This window comes from Falco peregrinus, chromosome 10 (genome assembly GCF_023634155.1).
Source record: "Falco peregrinus isolate bFalPer1 chromosome 10, bFalPer1.pri, whole genome shotgun sequence".
Taxonomy (NCBI): Eukaryota; Metazoa; Chordata; class Aves; order Falconiformes; family Falconidae; genus Falco; species Falco peregrinus.
The window spans coordinates 27213803-27227862 of NC_073730.1; the positions used below are offsets into that span (position 1 = coordinate 27213803).

The following is a 14060-nucleotide window of genomic DNA, read 5'->3' on the forward strand; positions in this document are numbered from 1 at the left end:
AACAGCCTTTATTTATGTTAGATTCTGTCAGTGGACATATCTTTATTTCATTACACTGTGCTTTCTAAGAACTAAAACCTTAAAGAAACTCTAATAACAAGCTTGGTTTAACCTAAACATTGTGCACCAACTTTTGAAACAGAGTAAAAACCTTCATTTTCAGCTGTGAATATTAAGATATTGAAATGCTATGTTGTGCTGACAGTATATATTTGGAGGGCAGAAACTTCACAAACCTGAACCCCCCCTTCAAGACAGGCAAACCAAAAGTAAAAGGGTAAATCTTTCAAAATGCATCTATGGAATTTTCACTGCCATCACTCTCCTTCCCACTTGTACATGCCGCTGAGTGTCTTGATGGTTTGGCAGAGAATGGCTTTCCTTACCTGCAAAATTTCAGGGGAGACCACACAGTGGCAGTACTGTGAACATAAATGCTATGCTCTATTGTGCAGCAAAATAACAGTCTTTTAAGAACTAAAACACAGTTTCCCATGCCTGGTTACGGTTAAGTTCACTGTTACTTTATATAGAAGACATCCTGGTTTCTATTGCTGTAAGAGTGAAGGAAAAACATGCAGTCAACATGTAATTTATTTCCTTCTGTAATTTTAGTATCCAGAGGCCTCAGACACCAGTCACATATTTCACTCCCGGATACTATTTTCTCTCCATTTTAATCCACTCTTTCATTTCCTCTATTCAGATATAGTTTTGAAGCCAAGCCTCTTGGTGTAAACTTGAAATTCTTTGCCAAAATAAAAGGAAAAGAAAAACTGAAGGAGCATTCCCCATACAAACATACACACACCCTAGACATTTATGATTCATCTAGGTTATTGGTTTCTGTACTTTCAAAGTACACAGATACAAGTTGATGAGTATTAGGAATGACAAATCCAGAAAGCTCTGTTCATTTTCACTGCACTGTGAGACTCTTGTCAAAGAATATAGCCGCACAGATTACAGATCCTGACTTCTGATGTACAGATATCTCACATCAGGGAGGGGTTGCTTTACAGTAAGTCTGAAAACTCTCGGTAGATCTCAGAGTTATAGAAATAGAAAAGCACAGCAAATCTGACTCCTACATGCTGCTTTAAGACATCTCCAATATTGACATGTACGCTACCCTTTGCACATGGCTTCTTTACCAGCAGACCTGCAGTTTAGTGTTCCCTTTCAGACTGATGTAGAAACATCCAGACCCATGCTTATTCATAGACATAATAGCAGGAAAGTAGAGTTTCCTGCTCTACTGTGTTAAACAGTTTCGAAATAAAAGCTACTCATGTTTTCTTTTGTATAACTGATGTCCCATACTTTTTCTCACCTTGTTTCTGTATTCTGAGTAAGACTCCTAATTTGCAAGTACACAACGGTGGAAATTTCCTCAAGGTCATAATTCTTAGTACATGATTAAAGGCCAAGACTGCATGTAATTTACTGATTTTAAAGCCTATCTGCTTTTCAGACAGAAATCTAACAGTTAACAACATATGCTCAAGGAGCACTACAGCACAAGGCTTATTTTTACTTAAACAGAAAACTGTATTTATATCCATGATTCCCACCTAAATCAACTCCCCCTTCATTTCACCAGGTGCACAAATAGTGTTTCTCCCCTTTTCCTCCTTTTAAAGGAGGTATCAGTCTTTTGCCTGCAGGGGTTAACACCCACTGAATCCAAGTGCATTTTCTTCTCTGCTTACCTTGACTTTGCTTTTAGCTACAGAAGCTGCTCCTGAAGGTAAAGCCCTTCTAATTGCACTTGCAGCCACACTTTTCCCCTTGCTGAGTCATTCCTCAAGCTCACATAATGCAAACGAGCCAAACACCTTCCAAGCAGGATTTGCACAACAATCCCTTCCATGAGCACCTCCAGGATAGGGACAGTCCCTCAGAAGAGCCCGTGTAAATCTGTTTAATTAAAAAACTACGTACAAACATACATATGCTGCATGACTCCCCTTCATTGACTGAAAGATATTTAAAAGACAACCATAAGAGCATTAAACTATCCAGTAGAGTAGCAGATGGGGAAAAATTCTTTTTCTTATCAAAGGTAAATTATTATATCACTGCTGGTCTCAAAGCTATCAGGTACTGGTGCTTTTTAACTACAGTGAGAAAAATATTAGGAAAGGATTTTAATCAAATATTAAAAGGCATGGTAAATTATTTTAACCTGGATATTCCTCAACTTCTTTCTATGGTGAATGTATCCTTTTAAGTTGAATCTCTTTTTATCTTGAGCTGCAATGGCCTTTCCTATAAATTTGCTGAAGGGTATCACACATTTGCAATAAACCATTCTGAAGAATTCTTCATGGAATGAATACAGTATTTTTTACAACAGCACCTGGAAAAGGCTGAACAGTGAAGTCTTCAAACAAAAAGCTAAAACAAACACAACTTTCTTCCTCAATCTCAACAGCAATTCCTAATCTTGGAATTTACTGATTTTGCAATTTGCAATCATTTCACTATGAGTCCAGCCAGCTAATACCATTCCCTAATAAATATACAACTAGTACCCAATTAAAAGCTGATTCTTGAGCTGGTGGTAGGAGGCTTTTTTTCATTATTGTACTTCTCGTGACACAGTTCCCTCAGCCACACAGTCTGTGGGCATATGGCACCTGAGCAAACCCCTGTAACCCCCACAGGCCAGCAAGGGGACAGGGCGCACCAGCAAACCCCCAGCCCTCTCAGCACCAGCACCCGCCATTTTGTCTCCAGGCTTGGGAGCACTGAGGGAAGCCTGTGCAAAGCGCAGAATGAGGAAAATGAGGGAATAAGGCAACAAAGTTGAATCAGAAGTTCGCAATGAATAGTTCCCATTACCTTTTCCTCCGCACCACATACTGTTTCTTCACAGAAAACTAATGAAAAGTTGTTGTTAACGATTTAAGCCTCAGCACAAAGCAGAGCCTAAGCAGCATGAGGGAGGGCGGGCGGGCAGTGCCTGAGGGAGGTCGGCCAGCCAGGTCCCCCTCAGGCTAGGCACACACAGGGCATCTTGCTTTAAACAAAGTGCTCCAGCCAAAATAAGTATTTTATGGCTTCTTTGTCATAATTTTTAATAATTACCATGTCTGCCTCACTATTAAAAGACAAAATCAGTTAGACAGCTCACATGATATTTAGGGTGTGAGAGTGGTAAAAGAAGAAAAAATATCCAACCCTTACCAGTCAGTACAAAAAGCTCACCTCCTGCCTCAGAGCCTCCTATCTGTTATGGGGAGAGAACAGACACAAGAGTCGGGTTTTAACTACCCGCACACCTGTAGCACATGTAATGCCCTGAGGATGGACACCTGCCCTTCAGCTACAGAGCTCACCTGCAGCCCATCTGCGTAAGGAGGCTGAGTCCCAGTCCCAGACCTGGGGACCCCCTTGTAGGCACTGGAGAGAGACTCTAGCCTGGCTGCACGAAGTCCTGCGCCTCTGGGCAGATAAATGCCAGCCCTGAATTCCACCAACAGATCTGAATAGTAGAGAGAATACACAGAGAGAAACCTCAGTATCTGAGAACAGCAATGAAGGCACTGCATTGCTCAAGCCTGTACTGATGATTCATGGTTTCCAAAGGGATGACGTTCCAGCCAAAAAGCATCGTTTCCCAGGCCCCTCGCCCAGCATAGCCCTTCCCCTCCCAGCAGCACTCCTATTTTCCAGGGGTAGGGAACTGTCAGCAGAGCTGCCAGCTTTCCACTGAGAGCCTGGAGCCTCACCTTTCCATTACCCACAGCACCTGACAGCCGGTTATCCTTGTGCTGCCTGAGCAGTACCAGACAGAAAGATGGGAATTAGTATTTGCTGCCAAAAAATATTGGATACTTTCTAATCACACTAGGAGAGCTCTTGCTAAGTTTTCAATCTCAGAGATGCTTAATACAGTGAAGCAGGAAGACAAAGTTTCACTTTCAAGCTAGAATTCAACAATCCTACTTGAAGCAGTTGAAAAAACAAACCATAGCCACTGCCTCAGCATCTGGAGATGCAGGGAAGGTCTTATCTCTGTTCTATTGTCATTAAATTTTAATGCTTCCAAACCGGTGACATATCGTATAGAAATTAATTCATAACTTAACTCTAGGAATCACACCATAAAAATTAGGATGTTATATTTTGTGTTTATATATAACTGTCAAATCCCACAAGACAAAGTTCAAGATACAGCACCTATTATTTTAATGTTCTGTTCCTGCATTATCGCCTGCCATACTTATTTACTGCTTACTTTCTCTACAATTCTCAATTTCCACAGTACAGCAAAATGTTTTTGTCTTCTATTTTATGTTCTATTAAATGAGAAATTGAACTCATTGCTTTGGCTTTTACCGTGGCACTTCAAATATAAGGCAGGTAGGTGCCTGATAACTGTCTCACTTTTATCAGAAGTTCACAATGAATAGTTCCCATTACCTTTTCCTCTGCACCAAATACTGTTTCTTCACAGAAAATTAATGAAAGCGTTGTTAATGGTTTAAACATTTTAAAATATTAGGGTGGATATTTCAGACCTAACTTTACTTAGAATTGTATTTCTGATACATTGCACATCCTGTGTTTTTATGTCATATATAAATTTAGACAGTACTGTGTATACTTAAAATCATATGTTGAAAGATCATTAAAGTTGCAAAGCTAAGTGAAAGGCAGCCAAAATTTAACCTGGCTGTGCTGCGTCCTGGTGCATTCTCAATTATATTATGTCATAGATTATTACATCTTGTTAAATCCAACTTGTCTAGCACTCTTCAGACCATTAAAACATTCTTAAAGTGATGTTGCATTTTGTGATTACAGTTTTTGGCTCTTATTTGTGTAGTCTTGTGTTAACAGTCTGATTTTCAAGTACATTTCTTGGTGACACTCAGCTTTGTCTGTGTAGGGCTCTTACTACTAAGTACTTACGGCTGATAAATGCCATTCTTAACAGAGGTGATTTTCATTCTGTTTCGCTCCATTAGTTCAAAGTACAAAATTGCAATGAAAAGCTGCAATGTCCTCTTGGTAGTTTGACTCTGCTTTGAGCTCAGTGCTGCCTATATTTATCTAACTTACAGACTCATTCCGGGGGGAAAATCCTCAATTTTACATACTTTTTTTTAAACCTGCCAAGGTTAGGGACCCAGTTCTGTGAACACTTTTCATGCAATCAGTTCCACCAAATGCCCATCACCTGAGGAAAGAGAATGACCTGTTTCAGGAGGGGATGTAATGAACAGCTCTGGTCATATTTTGCAGCCATTAAACTCAATACCACAGACTGTAGTGGGAAAAACCTACAATTCAGTTGTTTTAAACTGCCACAAAACCTCCCAGCTGCAAATTTCATTGTGATTTGCACTGGTGATGGGGGAACTATTTTCAGGCAGCTGCACTTTTTTTAAGATTTTGAATTTCTCATCAGCACCCCAGTAATTAAGTATTTATAGAGGAACAAAATGCACCTAGCAGGAGTAGACCCATTTGTTTCCTATGTGCTTCAAACCTTTCATGAATAAAGTAGTACCAAGGGTAACCTTTCATGAATACAACCTCAGGGATCACAGAGTGCCCTCAATCAATGCAGGGAACTCATGTTGACAGAGTATATGGGAAACAGATTGAAGTATTAAAGCACATAGCCTCTGGTGTTTTAGATGTAAATACTATAACCATCAAATATTTAGACTCTTATGTAAGCAGTATGTCATTTTTTAAACAGTTACTGCTTGGAATAAATCTTTAAGGACGGAATTTTCAGAAGTGCTTAGTATTGGCCTAACTTTGCTCTTACTGAAATCAATCATAAAATTTTCACAACTTTGGAAAAGGACTTTGTCTGTTTATATGTTTCCACAGCACTAAGCACAATGAGTCTTGATCCTGACTGGGGCCTTTTGACTCTGCTGTAATCTAAATAAATTGATTTATAGGATATCAGTCAGATAAATGATGAGGAAACACACACATACATATAAAATAGCTAGGGTTTTTAAATGATGGCTTAGCAGTCCTTTGCAGCCTCTTCCTTATTTTCTTTTTGAATCCTAAAATTCATTTGCCTTTTATATTAATTTAATTTCCTTTTGGCTAATTTTACCCAACATAATTCCATACATCTTAAAATTAAAAAGCACCCAGTCGATAAAATTTAACTTTCCTTCTTGTCAGAAATTAATCCCATTTAGTCTGCACAATAAACATATTAAGTTTGGGATCTGATTCATACTTTATGTCACTAGAATATAACCTTTCCTCTATTTCCACAAAGCTGTGTCTGATAATAGTGGTATGTAGCCTACTCTATATTCCCAGGAATAACTACCTTTGCTGGACTGGGAAAGGGGAGAGAGTGCATTTATTTTGTGGGTTTGTAGAGTGGTTAGGTCTGCTTCTTTTCTTATTTCACAAGATTCACACAAACATTAATTTACCCGGGGATTGACTTCAGAGGCAGTTATTTTACTTTCATATACATGCCAACCTCAAAACTGTCTAAAAACATCTTATTTTCTTCCAAAGAACTACAGTAAGACCAAGACAAAACTGTTCCTGCTTATCACTCAACGTGGGATTTTAAAAGGTCAATACTGCAATGTCTTTCTCCCTATTTTCTTCAAATAAAATGCTACAAGTTGTTGAAAAGGAGCTGTGGTTCCACAGACAATTCTCTTGGCATTTTCCTAGCAGCTTCTAACTCATTCCCTCACCCCTGCTCCAGCCACTTATTCCCACCTCCCCCACTGCTTCTCCAGTTGGATCCATGCTGCTCGCTTTGGATCTATGTGATGAACCAGACCAAGACTAAATCTTCTTTCTCTTCCTTGAAAGTTTACTTTTAACCTGGCCCAGCTCCCAGTGGTGATCCTATGCAGAGTTGTACTAGCACAAGGGAGGAAGCAGCTCTGAGGAGCCAGATCTGCACCCGGCAAAGACTGCACCAGCATGCACCTGTGCCATGGGAAATACTTCTGAACCTCCAAAAGCATTCTCACCAGATCCCTCAGGAAAGCTAGAACAAGCACACATTACATTATAAAACTGGCAAAAGAACAAACTTCGGAGAGTAGCCAAAGGTGTAAAATAGGCCAAGGAAGGAATCACGTAATAACAGCTTGTTCATATTCTTTACCTAAATTCAGGTGATATTACCACTAACCCCGGCCCACTACATATTTTGTAGTAAGCAATTTTAGTCTTTCAGATTAGTGAGCTATATATATATTTAGTGCTTTATTCTCAAACTGTTTCACCACAAATGACAGCTCATTTCACAAACAGCTTATCTTATGGCTAAAGATATATAAATACATACTAAAAATGCTGCTGAAAGTCTCTGAATGTATAATGCAGCCTGGTAGACATGGTAGTGATTGTAACACTGCATTGTAGACACAAATGTTAAAGAAACTTGGCAAGAATCAACACATTTTAGCTACTCAAAATTCAGATTTTCTCAGTCTTGTCCCTTTCCGATGAATGGAACATATGGAGTATTGTTCATAAAACTTACATTGCTTTTCTCAATGTCTACCAAAATTCCTCATCGTGACAATATTTACCAAGATACATATAGATTTAAATTATTCAAATTTGAATTAATTACCTAGAAGTTTTTCTGTACTCCACGTTGGGGGGAAGCTTCAGAAGCAATGTGTTGTGAGTATTTAACAGTAGATGTTATAGCAACAGAGGTAGTGGAGCGCTGGCTGGGGAAGGCAACTATCCAGTTAAAAGCCATCAATGCTGAGTGTGATAAAAGTCAGGGAAGAAAGTAACTGCTTTGCCAAGAAGCAGTTTGAAATCTGACATTATAAACAAAACACATGTAAATCTCGATATAAATCCTCTTTCGTATGCTGAAAGCGCCATAATATTGTAGCTAGCATTATTACTTATAAACAAACAATTCCTGAAATACAGCATCACAACTGCAGAACAGCCTTTAACCTTGTGTTCATCCACTCAAAAACCATGTTATTTATTATCCTTTATCCCTTAATTATGGGGACTTCACCTACTGCTCCCTGCTCATTTGAAATGCAGAATAAAATACAATGGATGTCTGAAGACTTAACAGGTGTCAACCAGATATTTGCCAGCTACTGCTACTATTCTACTGGGAGGCGTTGCTGTTCTATAAATACTAATTAGAGTTTTGCACATGATCTTGCTGAAATACCTAAGGTGATGAGTGGCCAGTTGTTACTTTTAAAAGATTAGCACAATTTGAAAAACTAATGTCCCCAATGAGGCAATGCTCACACTGAATAATCAAGAGTTATAGCTGTTCTCTGCCCAAAGGGAATATTTGCTCAGTTCATCATTTGGAAAATCTGCTGCCTCTCGAACAACTCACTCTTCTATTTCACTTTGAGAAACTTGTAAAACTTCATGCAATCAATATAATAGCACGGTGTATGTACTTAAATGGTCTTCCACTGCTATGCCCACACAGTAGGCTTTACTAACACCTTCCAAGGACAGAGCTTTTAGTGTGAAATGATGATTAAGAAACTGCCATAAAATTAGTTTGCACTTAAACGAAGCAGCAAAGAAAAACAAGATTACAGTAGAAATTGCATCAGCATAGCAAAAATTTAAACAGAGAAAGCAAACAGACCCAGATAAAACTAAACAGGCCTCCATGATATTAACTGAATCTATATACTTGTAGTAGTCCTTATTGAGAAAAAAAACCCAAACAATTCTCCAAAATCTTGTTGTAAAACTTCTGAACAACCAGTAAATTTTAAGCAAAAATGATAAGTGACCAGACGCAGGCCATTCCACTGGCTTAAAATAAAATCTTGAGTTTCATCTTGTCCAATTTTCTATGAAAAGCAACTGATGTAATGTAACATGACACAATACTGCATTTCTATGTATGAGCTGTAATTCGTTGCAGTGAAATTTGACTTATGTAACTGGCACAAACACATATTATTTAGTGTCAACATAGCGCATCCCCAAAAACCAGAAAAATAGGTAGAGGAACTTGGACCTTAACCTACTCAGTTCTTTAGGGTTTTTTTGTTTTTTGTTTTTTGGGTTTTTTGGCTCTACCCCTCTGGGAATGAATATTCAGTAAATCAATGACTCTGCATGCGGGAAATAGCTATCATTTTAATCAGAATTTCTTTTTCTTTTCTTTTTTTTTAAAAAAAGAATCATAGAAGGGCTTCGTTGCACTTTGTTGGACACACTCCAGAACCTCAATGTCTGTCTTGTAGTGAGGGGCCCAAAAGTGAACACAGGAATCAAGGCACGGTCTCACCAGTGCCAAGCACAGCAGCACAATCACTGCCTTGCTCCTGCTGGGCACACTATTTCTGATACAAGCCAGGATGCCACTGGACTTCTTGGCCACCTGGGCACACTGCTGGCTCACATTCAGCAGCTGTCAAACAGCCCCCCCAGGCCCTTTCCCACCAGGCAGCTTCCCAGCCACTCTGCCCAGCCCGTAGCGCTGGTGGGGCTGGTGTGACCCCAGTGCAGGACCCGGCACTGAGACCTGTAGACCCTCACACCACTGGCCTCGGCCCATCGATCCAGCCTGCCCAGATCCCTCTGCAGAGCCTTCTGCCCTCCAGCAGATCCATACTTCCTCCAACTTGGTGTCATCTGCAAACTTGCTGAGGGTGCACTCAACTACCCCCATCCAGATCATTGATAAAGACATTAAACAGCACTGGCCCCGACACTGAGCCCTGGGGAACCACTTGTGACCAGCGCCAGCTGCTCTTAACTCCATTCACCATCACCTTTGGGCTCGGCCATCCAGCTGCTTTTTTACCCAGCAAAGAATACAGCCATCCAAGCCATAAGCAGCCCATTTCCCCAGGAGAATGCTCTGGGAACCAGTGTCAAAGACTTTACTAAAGTCTAGGCAGACAACTTCCACAGCCTTTCCCTCATCCAGTAAGCAGGTCACCTTGTCACAGAAGATCAGGTTAGTCAAGCAGGACCTGCCTTTCATAAACCTATGCTGACTACATCTGATCACCTGGTTTTCCTGTTCATGCCGTGTGACGGCGCTCAAGATGGTTTGCTCCATAACCTTCCCCGGCACCAAGGTCAGACTGACAGGCCTTTTTCTTTACCATGAGATCTGGTTTTTTCGTTATCCTTCAGCATTCTGCTTTCTCTTTTTAAGTAGCTCATTACTGAAAATGTTTGGCCTTACTTCAAAAGAGGAGAATATGTCAACACCAGAACATCTGTGTCCACATAGAGTGCTTTGATGACAGTGATATACTCCATTTACATCAGTAACACTGAGCTGAACCTTGATGCTGACTGCATTTAAAGATCTTACCCCACAGGGCAAGATAATACAGGTCAAAAACGTTGATCTGTGTTTGACACACTCTCTACTTCAAGAGCACTTGGCAGTGATTTGTTCCAGAGTCAAGAATCAAACTCACAAAATGTTTCAAAGCTCGGAGCCATGTTTCAGTATCCACAATGAAAACAAACATTAAAAATCACAGTCTCTGGAGGCCAATCCACTTTTGATATGCAGGATTTTGTGAGAAATATGGTCAAATTCTATCCTGAATACAGTGGGAACTTTCTCATTTAAATCAAAAGGGTATAACTCGGGCTTGAATATCTGTTATTAAGGGGAGTAATGTACCTACATCTCTCAAATGCAAAAAGGAAAACAGACAATTTATCACCCTAGAACTCATACCTGATTGTATAAAAAAAGGTAGTGGAATAGTTATGTGTGACACAGCATTGCTTCTGTCTGTGTGGCCAGAGGAAGTTGGGACAATTTCAGTATGGATCACACAATTTCACAGGCAGGCACAATAATGACAAGTTTCTCAAATATTTAGTACATAAGAGTTCAGAGATGAAGGACGGTACTCTGTTACAGAATATTTGGAGACCATGGCTTCTGGTGATCTTCCTTCTGACTTGATTTTATAATCTTCTGTTTCTTCCACTTTTTGTAATATATCATTTTCTAATTTAATTACATTATATCCACTAACCAGCTATGCAGACTTAACACAAGGTGGAGGGTTCCAGCAGTTTCCTTGCACTATTCTGAATCCCAAGTACCCTTGTGTAAACCTCAGCACTTTTGCAGTGTCGAATGATTCAGTATTGCTTACTAGACTAATATAAACAAAGCGTCAAACAGAATCCAATCAATGCAGCTGGATATTGTCCTATTCATGTTCAAGGACCGCAACTACCTGTGTGCTGCATTAGCAACTGCAAGTACTAGTAAATCCTATCTCAGCAAACAGAGAAAGAGAAAATTTTGTTTACAGGTTTCACTAGAATGCCATGGAAACAGATACAGAGGTAACTGTAAAAGGCATAATCCAAATGGAAGACAGCTGTAATAGAAAACCTATAACTCAAAATAATGTATGTATTTTCCCACTTGGAAAACACATGCATAACTCCTATTAACATCAAGACAGAAAATTATACTGAGTAGACCCCAATATCACTAAGGTCCCTGATAACGGTATGAATTAATGTACACCTTCAAAGCACAGCAAGATGTTTTCATACACAGACTATTAGAAAAAAATAAAATTACCTTAATAGAATAATGATCTTTTTAAGGAAAAAAATTACAGCTAGAATTTCTGAAACAGGATTAAAGTATGGTAGTAGCCCTGTACAAGGAAGCTGCTCAGCACCTGCTGCCTACACTGTGCCTAGCTCCAGGCAATGTTATACATTCCTCACTTTCATGGGAGCAAAATACATCCCCTAAAAATATAAAACACAAAAATAAATAGATCTCCAGGGAAATGGAGAAAAATCTGTTTTAGAAATAGTGAAGGAGCCTGTATGTTCTAGAAAAAGCCCATTTTGCATTGTTTTGTAAGATTTACACTTTAATTTGAAACCAAAGTAAGGCATAAAATTTGTATGAAAGCAATATCTGATTTATATGTGAACTTAACACACAATATACTTAGCTGCAAATACCAGACCCCAGTGAGAGAAGGAAAAGATTTTGAAAGATTATTAAAGTATGCTTGATAAATGTGGCCCTGAAATACCCCAAAAGATTTTTCTGAAGATAAATAGTAAACACAATTAACATGACTTCTGCTACAAAAACACTAAACACAATGGATTTTTTTAAATTAATTTCCAATGTTATTACATGCTCTTATTGAGCTGGAATTGACTCCATCCACTAACTGTACTGTGAGACAGCTCTTCTGTCCATATGACCTTACCTTCTAGATAAAAAACCAAATAGCCATTCTGTTGGTCATACGAAGAGGAAGCCATACAGTAACAAAAATCTTATGACCATCAAAAGTTAACATCTGTGGGTGGAAATTTTGTGAAAGTTGAAGTATTTAAGAAAGATATATTTATAAGGCTCAGATAACGTGCAGCTTGATCAAATGTATTATTAATTAACCAGTAAAAACTAGCAGCTGTAAAGGCTTACAAGAATACATTACTTTACACTTATGGCCTAACCTCACTATCCATATTCAAACAAGTCTCCTAGCTAAAGGTAAATCATACAGTTCTTGGGAGTCTTGCATGCATTAGGACTCATTAGATTTACATACTATTATTCACAGTAGATGTTTCATTACATTTGCTTTGAGAGAATGTACCATCTATATGGGTATTCACGTATTTCATATGTGAATACCTATCTGTGTTGTATATATTGTGAAGCTTACAGCAAGGTTGTTTGGCCTTCTTCTGTCTTAGATAAAGCAGACCAGACGGCTCATTCACATGAGGTCAACTTGTATGGCAGAGCTGACATTCTTCCACTAAACACCAACCAACCCAAAACAGGAAGAACAAATCCAAACAGCCTTTCAGAACCAGTCCATCTCCCATATTGTTTGCAGGCTTTGTTTGGGAGAGTGCTAGCTGGCACAGGCCAAAACTTGAGCCAGGGACTGTCCTAACAGCTGGATGGTGGGGATGTCACTGAAAAATAATCTGGCCCAAGCCGTAACTATTCAGTTTGCTTGAATGGACATCAGTCATGCTACTGAAACAAGGCAGTCCAACACGCTGTCACAGCAAGGCTGGAAGGGGCCTCCAGAGTTCATACTGTCCATCTGGCCCAAAGAGAACCTGTCCTCACAACACTGCTTTTGCATCAAAGTTCTCTCCTACTCTTACAAAAAGATGCACCTGAGCCATAAGGTCTTTGCTACAAGAAAGTGCCAAGTAAAACACTTTTATCTCACTAAGCAAGTATTTGAAAGGGTAACTTACCATTTTGGTCTGCTTGTGGATTTCACCATTGGAGCCATGCCATCTCTATAGAGGCTTTTTGTTTTACTGAAGTTGACGACATTGAAAATTACTCTCTGGGGAAAAAAAAAAAAAAACAAAAAAGAAAACAAAATAAAGAAAAAAGGTCAGGTAAAAATTATGAAAGAGCTTATATGTGTATTGCATATACCACATGCATAAAAATATACATGGAAAATATATGGAATGGATGTGTATCTTCTGAATTATTGTTATTCTCCTAGATCTCATAGAATGTATACCCTGTCTGTTCCTAGTATTTTAATAGTCCATGTTGTTTTACATTGCACTGCTATACATGAAATGTATGTTTTGAATTTAGTATGCTGAGGTTTTAGGAGGTATCCTAGTCATAGAAAGAAATAGGTTACTCAGATCTGAAAACAGAAAAGCAAGCCTAGTTTGTTGCAGTTAGTGTTAGAGAGGTTGGTGAAAAGCTGGGAAACAGGGCAGCAGTCTTCATGAAAACCTTCCAGCTCCTTCATATAATCACAGAATAGAATCATAGAATTGTGTCCAGCCTTTCCAGATCCCCTTGCAGAGCCTTCCTATCCTCAAGCAGATCAGTGCTTCCACCCAGCTTGTTGTCATCTCCAAACTGACTGAGGGTGTACTCAATCCCCCCATCCAAATCATTGATAAAGATATTGAACAGGACTGGCCGCAACACTGAGCCTTGGGGAACCACTTGTGACAAGCCACCAACTGGATTTCACTCCATTCATCACCACCATTTAGGCTCGACCATCCAGCTGGGATTTTACCCAGTGAAGAGTACACCCATC

The 14060-nt window shown here is 39.3% G+C and overlaps 1 protein-coding gene across 5 annotated transcripts in view; it reads right to left on the minus strand.

The window, feature by feature from the left end:
* LOC101910707 (BEN domain-containing protein 5) overlaps positions 1–14060 on the minus strand; it is a 965145-nt gene that overhangs the window by 705771 nt on the left and 245314 nt on the right. For all 5 annotated transcript variants that reach the window (XM_055814853.1, XM_055814852.1, XM_055814850.1 and 2 more), the window contains exon 4: positions 13237–13331. In XM_055814853.1, the coding sequence (XP_055670828.1) occupies positions 13237–13331 (95 nt within the window). The remainder of the gene's footprint in view (positions 1–13236; positions 13332–14060) is intronic.